The sequence below is a fragment of the Pseudophryne corroboree genome (assembly GCF_028390025.1).
Source record: "Pseudophryne corroboree isolate aPseCor3 chromosome 3 unlocalized genomic scaffold, aPseCor3.hap2 SUPER_3_unloc_1, whole genome shotgun sequence".
NCBI classification, from domain to species: Eukaryota; Metazoa; Chordata; class Amphibia; order Anura; family Myobatrachidae; genus Pseudophryne; species Pseudophryne corroboree.
The window spans coordinates 4104179-4123476 of NW_026967493.1; the positions used below are offsets into that span (position 1 = coordinate 4104179).

The following is a 19298-nucleotide window of genomic DNA, read 5'->3' on the forward strand; positions in this document are numbered from 1 at the left end:
ACAACTACAAGGGGCACAACTACAAGGGGCACAACTACAAGGGGTGCAGCTACAAGGGGCGCAGCTACAAGGGGCGCAGCTACAGGGGCACAACTACAAGGGACGCAGCTACAGGGGCACAGCTACAAGTAAGTTTAATATGTTAACTATGTTTTCTATGGTTTTTTTGGATGATCAGGTATCGTTACTGTTATTTTATTTTATTTGTGGCCCAAAACAAATTTTCATCTTCTAATGTGGCCCAGGGAAGGTGAAAGGTTGGACACCCCTGATTTAAACTATAAGAATCTTGTAACCTTTTTTTTGTAACTATAAGCTTTGAAGTTATTCTTGAATTAAATACAATAATTCTAGTTCTGGTTCTGTGTTTTCTGAATCAAGGCCTTGAATGGCCCATGTTACCTATTTTTTAAGCATAAATAATTGTGTGTGCGGGTGAGAGCTGAAGCTTGCACTGGGCAAATATCTTCAGCTGGTGGCAGTGACCATGTTGATTGACGACACGCGCTGAGGTAACCAGAGATTGTTACGGGCAGTGATTCACAGATTGGGATGCGGGGTTAGGATTAGGGTCAGGCTGCTAGAGGAGAGGGTAAGTATGCTTACCAAGCACCTGTCGGTATGCTCTCCATCGGGATGCCGCAGTCGGTCTTCTGACCACCAGTAAAACATTATCACACCCACAGTGACAATACATTACCCTATATCTTAATAGGATTTACATCAAAGGAACAATCAAAGCCAACAGCATAATAACTAGAAATACAATCACCTGTATATCAACAACACAGGTGTACTGATTTTTGCAAGAGGTGGTTATGATCATGTAAAAAATCATGTAATTTATCACAGTTAAATCATAACTCTAAAACACATTTAAAGGAGCAGTTTTATGAATGCACATCTTCTATTCAGTCATTCAACACAAATTAAAATACAGTATTATATGGCCTTACCTTTACTGGTAAATGAAGTCAATTCGACCATCCCTTCGGACAAAGCAGTCAGTGACTTTGTTGTAGAAGTCCTCTATATTTTCTTTTAGTCTTAATAGTCTCTCCATCTCAATAGAGATGATTGCCAGCGATGAAAGTCGTCCTTGATCAGTCCGATTCCGGCTGTATATTTTGATTCGTTTCAAAGCAGAGCACGGCCTTTCTACGGATGCTGCTGTAGCGGGCATGGTGAGAACCAGCTGGAGGAGTTTTGTCGCTTCAGGAACCGTCTGCATCAGATCATTCTGGACCAAAAAGCTGAGGAGCTGTCTGGATGATTTACATTCGTTCCTCACCATTTGTGAGCTATACAATCCGATAAGATCAGCCTTTAGCCTAACTAAGTCAAAGTACCTTGTATATTTTGACAGGCTCTGTAGTTTGGCGTCATCGAAATGCTGTGACATTTCATAAAATTTGGTGCAATCGGCCAAACCAAGGAAACCAAGATCAGCGAAATGGTCAAACCTGGCTTTCAATTGTACACCGATATTGTCCAGAATGTTATAAAAAATTATTTTTCTTTCATCTCTCATCACCTGGTTACTTTGGGCGTTGTCCGTCAGGCCAAGTTTGATGCATTTCTGCTCAAATTGGTTATAGAAACTGTCAAACTCTTGTCTCTGGCGTTCTACTGCTGACATTATGGCGCAGATCCGCGTACAGCAGAATCCAATGTCCATGATGTTATTCTGCAGCACACGACAGAGTGAACCAGTTTCCTTGAAAATGCCCTCGTACGCCATTAGGAAAAAGCACGTTGACGCTTGTGATAGCCAATGATCATACCCAGCGGCCATCATCAAGGTGTCATTGTCCCAATTATCGGGATTTTCGCTCATTATCTGGAACGCAGCACGTACATCAGAATGGTACGTGTTGATCACCTGCACTAGTCTAGCGTTTGAGGTCCATCTCATGGGGCCTGCTCTTGGTAAACGTTGCTTCACAACATCATCGAGTAGGTGGGCTCGCCTGGTGGACTTATTGAAAAATGCAGATAGTCCTTCGAGTGTTTTAAAAAACTTTCTACACTCTGGGATACATTTTGCCGACTGCAAGAGCACCAGGTTCAAGTTGTGCGCGTAACAATGGGTAACCATGGCTTCGGGTATTTTTTCTTTAATCCTGGCCTGCATCCTATGAATATCTGATGCCAGCACAGAGGCACCGTCGTAAGTCTGAGCCACCAGCTTGTTAACGCAATTGTATTTCTCCAACACTCCAAAGACGTAATCAGAAATAACCGGTGCTCGTCTGTCTTCACCCACATCGTCAAAACCCAAGAACGCCTCCCTCACCTCACTTTTAGCAACGTAACGCAAAATCACAGAAACCAGGGCTTTGTTTGTGACATCTGTTGTCTCGTCTACTTCGAGTGCAACAAATGTGGCTGCCTTAATCTCCTCTTTCATATCATTTCGGAGCACATCACCAACTGCTTCGATCAAATCATTCTGGATTTTGTTCGATAAGCCAGAAAACAAAGTGGAGGCCTCCAAATGTCTAGCTAGCGTTGAGTCTTTCTCAGCAAATAGATGTAATAGCTCCACATAGTTGCCGTGGTTAGAAGAGCTTGCACTCTGATCAGTGCCACGAAATGCCAACTCCTGTTTCGCTAGGAAACAAGTGGCATTAATAAGGTATTTTAAAATCTCACGGTTCTCCTTAACCTTAGCGTTGTGGATGCCGATATTTAATCTCCGCTGTTCATCTAAAGCCAGATCTAGCATGGAGGTCCCAAAAGTTTTTAAAGCAATTTGGCTTTGAATGTGAACGGACGACTTTTCGTGTTTGCTGAGGCTCCTCGGGAGGTTTTTCAAGTCACAAAATCCCGTGTTAGTCCACACATTGTCAATAGTGGAGAACAGAAGGCAGGGAAAGCAGTAAAGGCGGTTCTTTAAAACACAGCCACACAGCCAGTCTTTCCGTTGGTACCATTCTACATGAAACGACCGCGTAATTTTCTTACGTTCTGCCTTTTGAAGTAGGCCCTTAAGCTCAGGCACTGGTCTTCCGTTCTTGATCACTTCCTGTTTTCCTTTTGTGTCCAATTTGGAAAAACTTTTAAGACGAGCTATAACGTCGTTATCGATTTTTGCAGGCGGGGGAAACGTTATTGACAACGTTATGCAGGCAGGCTGGAAGTCAGCTACCACATCTAACCAAGAAAAGGAGAGAGCGCTGATTTAGGACAAATTATGATGCCATACAAAATTATATAAAAATAGAGATATAATAAGAATTTACTTACCGATAATTCTATTTCTCGGAGTCCGTAGTGGATGCTGGGGTTCCTGAAAGGACCATGGGGAATAGCGGCTCCGCAGGAGACAGGGCACAAAAAAGTAAAGCTTTTACCAGATCAGGTGGTGTGCACTGGCTCCTCCCCCTATGACCCTCCTCCAGACTCCAGTTAGGTACTGTGCCCGGACGAGCGTACACAATAAGGGAGGCAATTTGAATCCCGGGTAAGACTCATACCAGCCACACCAATCACACCGTACAACTTGTGATCTAAACCCAGTTAACAGTATGATAACAGAAAGAGCCTCTTAAAGATGGCTCCTTAACAATATAACCCGAATTTGTTAACAATAACTATGTACAGTATTGCAGATAATCCGCACTTGGGATGGGCGCCCAGCATCCACTACGGACTCCGAGAAATAGAATTATCGGTAAGTAAATTCTTATTTTCTCTATCGTCCTAAGTGGATGCTGGGGTTCCTGAAAGGACCATGGGGATTATACCAAAGCTCCCAAACGGGCGGGAGAGTGCGGATGACTCTGCAGCACCGAATGAGAGAATTCCAAGTCCTCTTTTGCCAGGGTATCAAATTTGTAGAATTTTACAAACGTGTTTTCCCCCGACCACGTAGCTGCTCGGCAGAATTGTAATGCCGAGACCCCTCGGGCAGCCGCCCAAGATGAGCCCACCTTCCTTGTGGAATGGGCCTTAACAGATTTAGGCTGTGGCAGGCCTGCCACAGAATGAGCAAGTTGAATTGTGTTACAAATCCAACGAGCAATCGTCTGCTTAGAAGCAGGGGCACCCAACTTGTTGGGTGCATATAGTATCAACAGCGAGTCAGATTTTCTGACTTCAGCCGTGCTTGAAATGTATATTTTTAAGGCTCTGACAACGTCCAACAACTTGGAGTCCTCCAAGTCGCCAGTGGCCGCAGGCACCACAATAGGTTGGTTCAGGTGAAACGCTGATACCACCTTAGGGAGAAAATGCGGACGAGTCCTCAGTTCTGCCCTATCCGAATGGAAGATTAGATAAGGGCTTTTATAAGATAAAGCCGCCAATTCAGATACTCTCCTGGCGGAAGCCAGGGCCAGTAACATAGTCACTTTCCATGTGAGATATTTAAAATCCACCTTTTTCAATGGTTCAAACCAATGGGATTTGAGGAAATCTAAAACGACATTTAGATCCCACGGTGCCACCGGAGGCACCACAGGAGGCTGTATATGCAGTACTCCTTTAACAAAAGTCTGTACCTCAGGAACTGAGGCCAATTCTTTTTGGAAGAATATTGACAGGGCCGAAATTTGAACCTTAATAGATCTCAATTTGAGACCCATAGACAATCCTGATTGTAGGAAATGTAGGAAACGACCCAGTTGAAATTCCTCCGTCGGAACACTCCGATCCTCGCACCACGCGACATATTTTCGCCAAATGCGGTGATAATGTTTCGCGGTGACTTCCTTCCTTGCCTTAATCAAGGTAGGAATGACTTCTTCTGGAATGCCTTTCCCTTTTAGGATCTGGCGTTCAACCGCCATGCCGTCAAACGCAGCCGCGGTAAGTCTTGAAAGAGACAGGGACCCTGTTGTAGCAGGTCCCTTCTCAGAAGTAGAGGGCACGGGTCGTCCGTGACCAACTCTTGAAGTTCCGGGTACCAAGTCCTTCTTGGCTAATCCGGAGCCACTAGTATTGTTCTTACTCCTCCTCACCGTATAATCTTCAATACCTTTGGTATGAGAGGCAGAGGAGGAAACACATATACTGATTTGTACACCCAAGGTGTTACCAGTGCGTCCACAGCTATTGCCTGTGGATCTCTTGACCTGGCGCAATACTTGTCCTTGAGGCGAGACGCCATCATGTCTACCATTGGTCTTTCCCAACAGTTTATTAGCATGTGGAAGACTTCTGGATGAAGACCCCCCTCTCCCGGGTGAATATCGTGTCTGCTGAGGAAGTCTGCTTCCCAGTTGTCCACGCCCGGGAAGAACACTGCTGACAGTGCTATTACGTGATTCTCCGCCCAGCGAAGAATGTTGGCAGCTTCTGCCATTGCACTCCTGCTTCTTGTGCCGCCCTGTCTGTTTACATGGGCGACCGCCGTGATGTTGTCCGACTGAATCAACACCGGTTTTCCTTGCAGGAGTGGTTCCGCCTGGCTTAGAGCATTTTAGATTGCTCTTAGTACCAGAATGTTTATGTGAAGAGACTTTTCCAGGTTCGTCCATACCCCCTGGAAGTTTCTTCCTTGTGTGACTGCTCCCCAACCTCTCAGGCTGGCGTCCGTGGTCACCAGGATCAAATCCTGTATGCCGAATCTGCGGCCCTCCAATAGATGAGCCTTTTGCAACCACCACAGAAGATATACCCTTGTCCTTGGCGACAGGGTTATTCGCAGGTGCATCTGAGGATGCGACCCTGACCATTTGTCCAACAGATCCCTTTGGAAAATTCTTGCATGGAATCTGCCGAATGGAATTGCTTCGTAAAAAGCCACCATTTTTCCCAGGACTCTTGTGTACAGACACCTTTCCTGGTTTTAGGAGGTTCCTGACAGGTCGGATAACTCCTTGGCTTTTTCCTCGGGAAGAAAAACCTTTTTCTGAACCGTGTCCAGAATCATCCCTAGGAACAGCAGACGTATCGTCAGAAAACAGCTGCGATTCTTGGAATATTTAGAATCCAGTCGTGCCGTCGAAGAACTACTTTAGATAGTGCTCTTCCGACCTCCAACTGTTCTCTGGAACTTGCCCTTTTTAGGTCGTGCAAGTAAGGGATAATTTAGATGCCTTTTTTCTTTGAAGAAACATCTTTTCGGCCATTACCTTGGTAAAAAGGCCCGGGGTGCCGTGGATAATTCAAACGGCATCGTCTGAAACTGATATTGACAGTTCTGTACCACGAACCAGAGGTACCCTTGATGAGAAGGACAAAATTTGGACATGGAGGTAATCCTTGATGTCCAGGGACACCATATAGTCCCCTTTTTTCCGGTTCGCTATCACTGCTCTGAGTGACTTTATCTCGATTTGAACCTTTTATGTAAGTGTTCAAAACATTTTTGTGTCACCAAGCCGTCTGGCTTCAGTACCACAATATAGTGTGGAAAAATAATACCCTTTTCCTTGTCGTAGGAGGGGTACTTTGATTATCACCTGCTGGATATACAGCTTGTGAATTGTTTCCAATGCTGCCTCCCTGTCGGAGGGAGCCGTTGGTAAAGCAGACTTCAGGAACCTGCGAGGAGAAGATGTCTCGACTCTCCAATCTTTACCCCTGGGATAATACTCGTACGATCTAGGGGTCAACTTGCGAGTGATCCCACTGCGCCCTGAGACTCTTGAGACTACCCCCCCACCTTGAGTCCGCTTGCACGGCCCCAGCTTCATGCTGAGGACTTGGCAGACGCGGTGGAGGGCTTCTTTTCCTGGGAAAGGGCTGCCTGCTGCAGTCTACTTCCCTTACCTCTATGTCTGGGCAGATATGACTGGCCTCTTGCCTGCATGCCCTCATGGGAAAGGAAAGATTGAGGCTGAAAAGACGGTGTCTTTTTTAGCTGAGATGTAACTTGGGGTAAAAAAGGTTGGATTTCCCAGCTGTTGCTGTGGTCCCCAGGTCCGATGGACCGACCCCCAAATAACTCCTTCCCTTTATACAGCAATACTTCCATCTGCCGTATGGGATCTGTATCACCTGACCACTGTCGTGTCCCTGACATCTTCTGGGAGATATGGACAACGCACTTATCTTGATGCCAGAGAGCAAATATCCCTCTGTGCATCTCGCATACATATATATAGAATGCATCCTATTAAATGCTCTACATGAATAAAATATTTTCAGTCAGGGAATCCGACCAAGCCAACCCAGCACTGCATCTCCAGGCTGATGGCGATCGCTGGTCGCAGTATAACCACCGTATGTGTGTATATACTTTTTAGGATATTTTTCCAGCTTCCTATCAGCTGGCTCCTTGAGGGCGGCCGTATCTGGAGACGGTAACGCCACTTGATAAGCGTGTGAGCGCCTTATCACCCTAAGGGGTGTTTCCCAACGTACCCTAATTTCTGGCGGGAAAGGGTATAACGCCAATATTTGCTATCGGGGTAACCCTACGCATCATCACACACTTCATTTTATTTTATCTGATTCAGGAAAAACTACAGGTAGTTTTTTCACTCCCACATAATACCCTTTCTTGTGGTACTTGTAGTATCAGAAACACGTAACACCTCCTTCATTGCCCTTAACGTGTGGCCCTAATGAGAAATACGTTTGTTTATTCACCGTCGACACTGTATTCAGTGTCCGTGTCTGTGTCTGTGTCGACCGACTGAGGTAAATGGGCGTTTTTAAAAACCCCTGACGGTGTTTCTGAGACGCCTGGACCGGTCCTAATAGATTGTCGGCCGTCTCATGTCGTCAACCGACCTTGCAGCGTGTTGACATTCTCACGTAATTCTCTAAATAAGCCATCCATTCCGGTGTCGACTCCCTAGAGAGTGACATCACCATTACAGGCAATTTCTCCGCCTCCTCACCAACATCGTCCTCATACATGTCGACACACACGTACCGACACACAGCACACACACCGGGAATGCTCTGACAGAGGACAGGACCCACTAGCCCTTTGGGGAGACAGAGGGAGAGTCTGCCAGCACACACCAAAAACGCTATAATTATATAGGGACAACCTTATATAAGTGTTTCTCCCTTATAGCATCTTTTATATATATACAATATCGCCAAAATCAGTGCCCCCCCTCTCTGTTTTAACCCTGTTTCTGTAGTGCAGTGCAGGGGAGAGCCTGGGAGCCTTCTCTCCAGCTTTTCTGTGAGAGAAAATGGCGCTGTGTGCTGAGGAGATAGGCCCCGCCCCTTTTACGGCGGGCTCGTCTCCCGCTATTTTTGAAGTTAGGCAGGGGTTAAATATCTCCATATAGCCTCTGTGGGCTATATGTGAGGTATTTTTTGCCTCTAATAAGGTTTTTATTTGCCTCTCAGAGCGCCCCCCCCAGCGCTCTGCACCCTCAGTGACTGTTGTGTGAAGTGTGCTGAGAGGAAAATGGCGCACAGCTGCAGTGCTGTGCGCTACCTTTATGAAGACTCAGGAGTCTTCAGCCGCCGATTTTGGACCTCTTCTCTCTTCAGCGTCTGCAAGGGGGCCGGCGGCGCGGCTCCGGTGACCATCCAGGCTGTACCTGTGATCGTCCCTCTGGAGCTAGTGTCCAGTAGCCAAGCAGCAAATCCACTCTGCACGCAGGTGAGTTCACTACTTCTCCCCTAAGTCCCTCGTTGCAGTGATCCTGTTGCCAGCAGGACTCACTGTAAAGTAAAAAACCTAAGCTAAACTTTCTCTAAGCAGCTCTTTAGGAGAGCCACCTAGATTGCACCCTTCTCGTTCGGGCACAAAATCTAACTGGAGTCTGGAGGAGGGTCATAGGGGGAGGAGCCAGTGCACACCACCTGATCTGGTAAAAGCTTTACTTTTTTGTGCCCTGTCTCCTGCGGAGCCGCTATTCCCCATGGTCCTTTCAGGAACCCCAGCATCCACTTAGGACGATAGAGAAAAGAGGATTTTGGTACTTACCGATAAATCCATTTCTCTGAATCCTCTAGGGGACACTGGAGTTCTATACAGTAGGGGTGTGAAGCCTTGAACCGGAGGTGTGGCACAATCTAAAATTAGCATTGTCTGCACAGCCGGCTCCTCCCCCTTCACATCCCTCCTCCCTCAGTTTGAAAAATTTTGACTGAGAGAATAGGACATGACACTATAGCACATGGCGAGGAACCGAACCGTACAACATATCAAACAGCGACCAAGAAACTCTTAACCGAAACAACTAACGCTGTTTGCACGAACTGTTTAAAACAAGAACTTTGAACACAGCAGGTTGACAGCACCGAGGCGGGCGTCCAGTGTCCCCTAGAGGATTCAGAGAAATGGATTTATCGGTAAGTACCAAAATCCTCTTTTCTCTTTCATCCACTAGGGGACACTGGAGTCCTATACAGTAGGGGACGTCCCAAAGTTTTCCCCCAGGGAGGGAGTGCTGTCGGTGGCCTGCAAAACTAAACGTCCGAACTTAGATTCTCCGGACGCAAAAGTATCAAACTTGTAAAATATTGCGAACGTGTGGGCTGAAGACCACGTCGCCGCTCTGCAAAGTTTAGTAGTGGAAGCACCTCTGGCAGCCGCCCACGAGGCACCCACTGATCGGGTAGTATGAGCACCCGTCTGAACTGGAACCTGTTTGCCACAGGAAATATAAGCTTGCCGAATGGCAAGCCTAATCTATCTAGACAAAGTCTGCTTAGATGCCGGCCAAACTTGTCTTTGGCCCATCAGAAAAAACAAACAAATGATCCGACTTTCTGAAAGACGACGTAACCTGTATGTATACTCGTAAAGCGCGGACAACATCCAATGACCCGTCCTCAGCTGTGAGACCCTGGAAGGATGGGACCACTATTGGCTGGTTTACGTAAAACCCCGAAACCACCGTCGGGAGGAAGTCTGCTCTTGTACGGAGTTCCACCCTATCCTCATGAAAAACCAAGAAAAGGACTCTTACAGGATAAGGCTCCCAACTCAGAAATCCGCCTAGCCGAAGCCAAGGCAAGCAATAACGTGACCTTCCAAGAGAGATATTTCAGGTCTGTTCTTGTCAACGGCTGAAAAATTGGTGACTTCAAATATTCTAACACCAAATTCAAGTCCCCAGGTGCCGTGGGAGGACGAAAAGGGGGTTGAATCCTCAGAACCCCCTGTAAAAAGGTTTGAATCTCTGGCAAGGATACTAGCCGCTGTTGAAAAAAAAAGAATGGAGAGAGCCGAAATCTGAACCTTCAGAGAGCCCAATCTGAGTCCTCCCTCTAGACCGGCCTGAAGGAAAAGTAGGAGTCGAGATAAATGGAAGTTCGTTGAATTCCATCCCCCTCCTGACACCAAGCCATGTACTGTCTCCAAATCCTGTAGTAGTGACTGGCTGTGACCGGTTTCCTAGCGGTAATCATTGTAGGGATGGCCGTTCATGGAATCCCTCTGTTTCTTAAGATCTGTGTTTCAATAGCCACGCCGTCAAACGCAGCCTGTTCAGGTCAGGGTGTAGGAACGGTCCCTGAGAAAGCAGGTCCTCTCTCTGAGGTAACCTCCAAGGATCTTCTGCAAGTAACCCCCGCAGATCGGAGTACCAACTCCTGCGGGGCCAATCTGGTGCGATTAGAATGGCCCACACTCGTTCCCGTTTTACCCTTTTCAGAACCCTGGGTATGAGTGGGTGTGGTGGAAATATGTAAACTCTCCTGTAACACCAGGGAAGTGTTAATGCGTCCACTCCTTCTGCCTCTGGATCTCGCGTCCTTGATACATATCTGGGCAGCTGATGGTTTTGTCGAGACGCCTTTAGGTCCACCTGAGGTAGACCCCATCTTCTCACAATCATGTTGAAAATCTGTGGGTGAAGGCACCACTCTCCCGGATGCATGTCCTGGCGACTGAGGTAATCTGCTTTCCAGTTCTCCACACCCGGAATGAACACTGAACAGTGAATGATGTCTCTTGTTTCCGCCCACAACAAGATCTTTGTGGCTGCTTTTAACGCCATCCTGCTCTTTGTTCCTCCGTGACGGTTTATATAAGCCGTCGTCGTGACATTGTCTGACTGAACCCTGATGTGTTGATTCACGCCTAGGTCTTCTGCTAAGAGAAGTGCATTGTAAACTGCTCTTAGTTCGAGGATATTTATGGGTAGTTTGCTCTCCTGTAGCATCCACCGTCCTTGAAACTGATGGTCTTCTAGGACGGCTCCCCAACCTCTGAGACTGGCATCCGTCGTCAGGATCCTCCAATCCCAAATGCCGCATTTCTTGCCGGCTGCCAGATTTTTGTGCACCGACCACCAGATCGGGGAGACCCGTACTCGTGGGTGAAGTCGGATTCTCCGATGGAGAAGCCAGTGTGAGCCTGCTCCCTGAGCAATGAGGTTCATTTGGAATGGTCGTGAATAAAGTCTGCCGTACTGGAGAGCTTCGAACGACGCCACCTTCTTCCCGAGAAGTTGTACGCAGAGGTGTAGAGAAACGGTTTGCGTCCTCAGTACCTGAGCCACCAATCTCTGTAGGTCCTGGACTTTGTTCTCTGGTAAGAACACCCGTAATAGGACCGTGTCCAAGATGAGACAGAGGAATTGAATCCGTTGAGTCGGTATGAGGTTGGACTTTTGGAAATTGACAATCCATCCATGCTGAATTAGGGATTGATGGGATGTCTGAACATCCTTGAGTAGTCGATTCTGAGATGGAGCCTTGATCAATAAATCGTCCAGATAAGGTATAATCGTGACCCCCAACAGTCTCAGTCCTGCAACCATGCTCGCCATGATCTTTGTGAAAATTCTTGGAGCCGACGCTAGGCCGAACGGCAATGACCGGAATTGGCAGTGATCCGCCCCCAGTGCGAACCTTAAGTAAGCCTGGTGAGGAGTCCAGGTTGGAATATGCAGATATGCATCCTTTATGTCCATGGATACCATGAACTCACCCTGTTCTAAGCCTGCAATGACTGATTGGATTGATTCCATCTTGAACTTGTAGACTCTTAAAAACTGGTTGAAAACTTTTAAATTGAGTATTGGTCTGACCGTCCCGTCTGGCTTTGGCACGACAAAAAGATTGGAATACAACCCTGTTCCTCTCTGAGAAGCGGGAACCGGAATAATGACCTCTGCATGTAGCAATTTGAGAATTGCTGCCCATAGTGCCCTTGCTTTCTGAAGACACTGAGGCAACCCTGTTGTAAAAAACTGAATGTGAGGCCTCTGTTGAAATTCCAGCTTGTATCCCTGAGAGATCAAGTTGTTCACCCAAAGTTCTGGTGAGGTTTTGGCCCAGATGTCCTGAAAACCTTCCAGTCGGCCGCCCACCAAGAGGGACCCCAGGTGAGCTGGGAGGCCGTCATGCCACGGTCTTGTCAGCCGGTTTATCCTGCTTTCTGGCTGTTGCTTGTGAGCGGCCTCTACCTCTGCCCCCACGTGCTTGTGTACCGAAACTCCTTCCTCTGGCTCGAAAGGACTGAGATCTAAATTAAGTAAATGCAGGTCCTGAATAACCTCTCCTAGTCTGTGGAGCGGTTCTCGTATAAGGAGTAGGCAGAAACGTGGACTTCCCCGCTGTAGCCTGCGAAATCCACTTGTCCAACTCTGGTCTGAACAGCATTTCACCCCCAAAAGGGGATGGATTCTACTGCCTTTTTGGTGTCAGAGTCTCCTTGCCATTCTCTGAGCCATAAAATCCTTCTAGCCGATATGGCCGATGCAGATATGCGCGATGCGATTCTGCTAATATCCTTTGAAGCCGATTCTCGAATGTGTTCCGCCAGTTGGGTAATCTCGTCTAAGCTATTTTCCTCCTCAATAGCTTGTACAATACGTCCAGACCATGCACCCATGGCCTTGTTAACCCAAGCACAGACGATCGCAGGTCTCTGCGCTGCACCAGCTGCTACAAAAATTTACTTTAACGCTGTGTCAACCTTACGGTCTGACGCATCCTTTAAAGTAGTTACGTTAGGAATTGGTAAGATTGTCTTCTTTGACAACCTTCCTAAGGAAGCATCCACTACCGGCGGATTTTCCCACTTCTCCATTGCACCCCTAGGTAGGGGATAAGTTATCTGAAGCCGTTTCGGAAATTTAAATCGTTTGTCCGGGTGTTTCCAAGCCTCCTCCATCTGAGACTGGAGGGATTCAGGTATGGGAAACACTGCTGAACGCGGCTTTTGGGATTCGAACAAATCAAATTCTTCCGGCTCCCGTATTTCTTCTACCTGAAAGTTTATGATCTCCTTTACCGCGTCAATGAAGGAGTCCAGACCTGAGATTGCCGTGTCCTCCTCTGGAAAATCGGCATCTAGGTTAGGTTCAATTAACTCACCTTCCTCCGTATCTAGAAGAAAAACCTCTTCCTCTTCTGATTCCGGTTAATAGGAAGCGTTCTTTTAACGGCCTTGCGCACACTCGTTTCTGCGTGTGCGGGCGGCGTTAACTTGATGAGAAATTCCTCCATCGTCTTTGAGAATCCCGCAGCCCATTCCAATTGCTGCTTGCGCGATTCTGCCATCTCCCCTTAGCCAGAGCACTGCTCCCGGGTGGTGCGTCCTTGTCTAAGCATGAGTCGCACCCCGCGGAGCTGCCAACCCGCGTGCTCTTCTTGTTACATTTTGTACAGACATAACAGGTCTTTGAGGTCTTGGTTGCCTTAGACATGCGGTTTCTAAAAACCTCTACCGGGTTACTACGCAGCGCTTTCCCCCTTTAAACTAGGAAGAGAAAGACTGGGAGATGACGGAAGCGAAGGTATTGGATACGGCTGGAAATTATTTTATCAGCCCTCTCTTATAGAGAAGGGGCAGGTCAATTATTTTTACAGAAAAAAATAAAATAAAAACACCAGCCGACTCTCAACTCCCCACACCAACCGTATAGCAGCTACGATGATAGAGTTGGTATCTGCCTGCTTCCGTGTATTTTCTTCAGGATCTTTGAAATAGAAGTCCCTTGAAAATATAATTTGTAAAGCATGATTACTTTTCAGGAGATCCTCATATTATTTATTTTCACCAGCAGAGGGAGCTGTTTAGCAGAATATCCTTACTGTTACTAATATATGCACTATCCAAACAGTGCAGCAGAGGGAGCTGTTTTAGCAGAATGTCTCTAGTCTTAATAATATATGCACTAACCAAACAGTGCAGCAGGGGGAGCAGTTGTGCAATACAAACCAAATTCCCTTCTTTACTGAGGGGAAAGGGGGGAGGGTATAAGGAGGTCCCTTCATTACACAGACATGGCGCCATGCATCTTACCGCCATCCTGTAACTAAACCTGGCCCCCACTAAACTCTAAGACATGCAGTCTGCTGATTTAAACTTGTATTATACTTTATACTTTTTTCCTCTCTCTTAACGCCGCGCGCTTGTTTAGCCGCGCGGCGTACGTCTATGCGAGGCTCCCACTCCCTCCCGCTGGCCGGCGCGCGCCGCTTCCCCTGGCTGACGCGCACCGAGCCCGCTGGCTAGTGCGCTCCGGGGCTGTTTCCTGAAGCGGTGCCTGTGCACCGCTTCGTCTCCGTTGTGCTGCGCGCCGCTCAGCCGTCTCTCCCTGCACACAGGTAAGACGCGCTGAGTCCCGCGCCGCACTTGGCTCCCGCGCGCCGGCCGCTGAAAATATGTTAGAGAGAGAGTGAGAGCCATCATAAGGGAGCTTCCTAGAGAGGAGAGGGAGAGAGAAAAAAAAAAAAAAATAATAATAATTAAAGAATGATTCTAAAAGACCCTATGCTATTACCAGTACTCACTATTTAGAGGACTCTGGAGGATCTCCTGTGGAGAGATGCAGATCCCTTCAATAGGGATCTTTGTCTCTCCAATATCAAGTAGCCTTGTCCCCCTTTTGTTAGGTTGACGCAGCTCTTTGTCAGATTTATTTTTATTTTATTTTTTTGTCAGGAGCTCTGTGCTCCATGTATTGTGCCTCCAGCACAATTTTTCAAACTGAGGGAGGAGGGATGTGAAGGGGGAGGAGCCGGCTGTGCAGACAATGCTAATTTTAGATTGTGCCACACCTCCGGTTCAAGGCTTCACACCCCTACTGTATAGGACTCCAGTGTCCCCTAGTGGATGAAAGAGAAAGAATAAATACGGAATAAAGCCAATAAATGCAGGACCAAAAAAATATAACACAAACCAGAAAAAAGTTACCCGTGTGCACACAGACAACTACATGTTTAAACAAAACTTGCGTATATGCTGTTGAAAATTATTAACGGAAGGGCGATTCAGAGAAGCACACAAAGTCGATGTTGCGTGGAACTGATCTGAGCTGTACTGCGCATGCGTGATGGTGCCGCTGCGAACCCACACGCAATGAGGACTCCTAGGCAAAGTGATTGACAGGAAGTGACCATTTGGGGGTGTTAACATGGTGTTGGCAGGAAGTGGTTGTTAAAAAGTGGGTGTGTCATGGCCATATTCAGGGCATGCACCTGACATCAGTTATGGGTCCTAACATACAAAAACATGGCGCCTAGGTCTAACCGTTCAGGGGTAGACCTATGGCTTGCGTACAGGCTGCGTATGTGTATGCAACTGAGATGAGTTGTGGTAACTGTGGCGGGCGTCTCTTCATTTCTGGGCGGCAGCTTCGCTTGCTGATATCTGCAGGAGCATTGCATAGACAATCGCACTTGTAGCTGCATTAGCATACTTCTCTGTATCAGGCTATCAGTCAGAGTCAGCAGAAGCTCCTATATAATTAGGGATGCCAAGCACGAGTAATGGCACAGTTAAAACGCTCTGATGGTAACGTCAAGTAAAATGGTTAAAATAGGATTTTACTCACCGGTAAATCTATTTCTCGTAGTCCGTAGTGGATGCTGGGGACTCTGTAAGGACCATGGGGAATAGACGGGCTCCGCAGGAGACTGGGCACTCTAAGAAAGATTTAATACTATCTGGTGTGCACTGGCTCCTCCCTCTATGCCCCTCCTCCAGACCTCAGTTAGGGAAACTGTGCCCGGAAGAGGTGACATTACAAGGAAAGGATTTTGGAATCCAGGGTAAGACTCATACCAGCCACACCAATCACACCGTACAACTTGTGATAAACTTACCCAGTCAACAGTATGAACAACAACAGAGCATCAACCAATGGATGCCAACATAACATAACCATTTATTAAGCAATAACTATAGCATCCACTACGGACTACGAGAAATAGAATTACCGGTGAGTAAAATCTTATTTTCTCTAACGTCCTAGTGGATGCTGGTACTCCGTAAGGACCATGGGGAATATACCAAATCTCCCAAACGGGCGGGAGAGTGCGGATGACTCTGCAGCACCGAATGGGCAAACACAAGGTCCTCCTCAGCCAGGGTATCGAACTTGTAGAACTTTGCAAAAGTGTTTGAACCCGACCAAGTAGCTGCTCGGCAAAGCTGTAATGCCGAGACCCCTCAGGCAGCCGCCCAAGAAGAGCCCACTTTCCTTGTGGAATGGGCTTTTACTGATTTTGGATGCGGCAGTCCAGCCGCAGAATGTGCAAGCTGAATCGTGTTACAGATCCAGCGAGCAATAGTCTGCTTTGAAGCAGGAGCACCCAGCTTGTTGGATGCATACAGGATAAACAGCGAGTCAGTTTTCCTGACTCCAGCCGTTCTGGCTACATAAACCTTCAAAGCCCTGACTACATCTAGTAACTCGGAATCCTCCAAGTCACGAGTAGCCACAGGCACCACAATAGGTTTGTTCAAATGAAAAGATATAGTATAGAGCAGGGGTGGTCAACCAGGCAGAGACAAAGAGCCAAAAAATCTTGTTAGGTACGTCAAAGAGCCGACATCGAGCCGAAGGCGCGTGTGCAATAATGGGGTGTGGCTTTTTGCCAGCTAGGACACACCCCTGCTATAAAATACATTGAAAAAGCCTGATCCAGCATGAGATACATTTTAAAGCCAGATCCAACATAAAATACATTGAAATAGTCACTTTCACATAAAATAATTGAAAAAGCCAAATCCATATAAAATATATTGAAAGCCAGATTCACATAATACACTTCATCTCCCCCTATGTGTCCTCTATTTGCCACCTATAGTATTTGGCTCTGTCAGTTTTCAGTCCCTGTAGTGTTGCTGCGTGTCTGGCTGGAGTGCAGCGGTTTCTTTATCTGTTGTGGTCACGTGACTTTGAGTGTTGGGAGCCACATTTGAGTAAAGAAAGAGCCACATGTGGCTCAAGAGCCACAGGTTGGCCACCGCTGGTATAGAGGTTAAAAAATAGATCAAAGTGCTCCAATAACACCCAAGTTTATAAGTGCACACCAATAGGTGAAAAGATAAAAAAATATCAGTACCGCGCTATATAATATCCAAATAATGATACACAATTTTCAGACTTTGTAATGGGTTTGTAATTTCTTCACCTAAAAGAGCTTTTTAAGGCTCAAAAAGGGAGTAGAAAAGAAAAGTGCAAATTATCTTTTTTACAATATTGTAAAAAAGATAATTTGCACTATTGCACTTTATATCTGTTACAATTTTTGGTGCAAAGGGATATGCACTGTGAACTATAGATTTTAGCTGCACTGGTAACGTTTGCGCAGATTTTCATTATCTTTCTATTTCTTCAAATGAAAAGATGACACCACCTTCGGCAGAAATTGTGGATGAGTCCGTAATTCTGCCCTGTCCATATGGAAAACCAGATAGGAGCTTTTACATGACAAAGCTGCCAATTCTGACACACGCCTAGCCGAAGCTAAGGCCAATAGCATGACCACTTTCCACGTGAGATACTTTAGCTCCACGGTCTTAAGTGGCTCAAACCAGCGAGATTTCAGGAAACTCAACACCACGTTAAGATCCCAAAGTGCCACTGGTGGCACAAAAGGGGGCTGAATATGCAGCACTCCCTTTACAAACGTCTGAACCTCAGGAAATGAAGCCAGTTCCTTTTGAAAGAAAATGGATAGGGCCGAAATCTGGACCTTTATGGATCCTAATTTTAAGCCCATAGTCACTCCTGACTGTAGGAAGTGCAGGAACCGGCCCAGCTAAAATTCCTCTGTAGGGGCCTTCCTGGCCTCACACCAAGCAACATATTTTCGCCATATACGGTGATAATGTTTTGCTGTCACGTCCTTCCTAGCCTTTATCAGCGTAGGAATAACTTCATCCGGAATGCCTTTTTCCGCTAAGATCCGGCGTTCAACAGCCGTCAAACGCAGCCGCGGTTAAGTCTTGGAACAGAGAGGGCGCCCCTGTTGCAACAGATCCTGTCTGAGAGGCAGAGACCACGGGTCCTCTGTGAGCATTTCTTGCAGTTCCGGGTACCAAGTCCTTCTTGGCCAATCCGGAACAATGAGTATTGTTCTCATTCCTCTTTTTCTTACGATTCTCAGCACCTTGGGTATGAGAGGAGGAGGAGGAAACACATAGACCGACTGGAACACCCACGGTGTTACTAGAACGTCCACAGCTATCGCCTGAGGGTCTCTTGACCTGGCGCAATACCTTTGTAGCTTTTTGTTGAGGTGGGACACCATCATGTCCACCTGTGGCAGTTCCCATCGATTTGTAATCTGAGTGAAGACTTCCTGATGAAGTCCCCACTCTCCCAGGTGGAGGTCGTGCCTGCTGAGGAAGTCTGTTTCCCAGTTGTCCACTCCCGGAATGAACACTGCTGACAGTGCTTGCACGTGATTCTCCGCCCAACGAAGAATTCTGGTGGCTTCCGCCATCGCCACCCTGCTTCTTGTGCCGCCCTGGCGGTTTACATGAACCACTGCGGTGATGTTGTCTGACTGAATCAGCACCTGTTGGTCGCGAAGCAGAGGCTCCGCTTGACTCAGGGCTTTGTATACGGCCCTTAGTTCCAGGATATTTATGTGCAGACAAGTCTCCTGACTTGACCACAGCCCTTGGAAGTTTCTTCCCTGAGTGACTGCACCCCATCCTCGGAGGCTTGCATCCGTAGTCACCAGGACCCAGTCCTGTATGCCGAACCTGCGGCCCTCGAGAAGGTGAGCACTCTGCAGCCACCACAGAAGAGACACCCTGGCCCTGGGGGATAGGGTGAGCAGGCGATGCATTTGAAGATGCGATCCGGACCACTTGTCCAACAGATCCCATCGGAAGGTCCTCGCATGGAACCAGGGAATGGCCTCGTATGATGCCACCATCTTTCCCAGGACTCGCATGCAGTGATGCACCGACACCTGTTTTGATTTTCAGGGGTCTCTGACCAGAGTAACGAGCTCCTGAGCCTTCTCCGCCGGGAGAAACACCTTCTTCTGGTCCGTGTCCAGAATCATGCTCAGGAAGGGCAGAAGCGTCGTAGGAATCAGCTGCGACTTTGGACTATTCAGAATCCAGCCGTGCTGTTGCAACACTTCCTGAGAGTGTGCTACGCTGACCAGCAACTGCTCTCTGGGCCTCGCCTATATGAGGAGATCGTCCAAGTATGGGATAATTGTGA

General features: G+C 47.3%; 1 protein-coding gene across 7 annotated transcripts in view; it reads right to left on the reverse strand.

Annotated features, from left to right (window-relative positions):
* Nucleotides 1-19298, reverse strand: part of LOC134983105 (zinc finger MYM-type protein 1-like) — a 58632-nt gene that overhangs the window by 29751 nt on the left and 9583 nt on the right. For all 7 annotated transcript variants that reach the window (XM_063948812.1, XM_063948807.1, XM_063948806.1 and 4 more), the window contains exon 7: nt 957-3156. In XM_063948812.1, coding sequence (XP_063804882.1) covers nt 959-3156 — 2198 coding nt within the window. In that variant the 3' untranslated portion in view covers nt 957-958. The remainder of the gene's footprint in view (nt 1-956; nt 3157-19298) is intronic.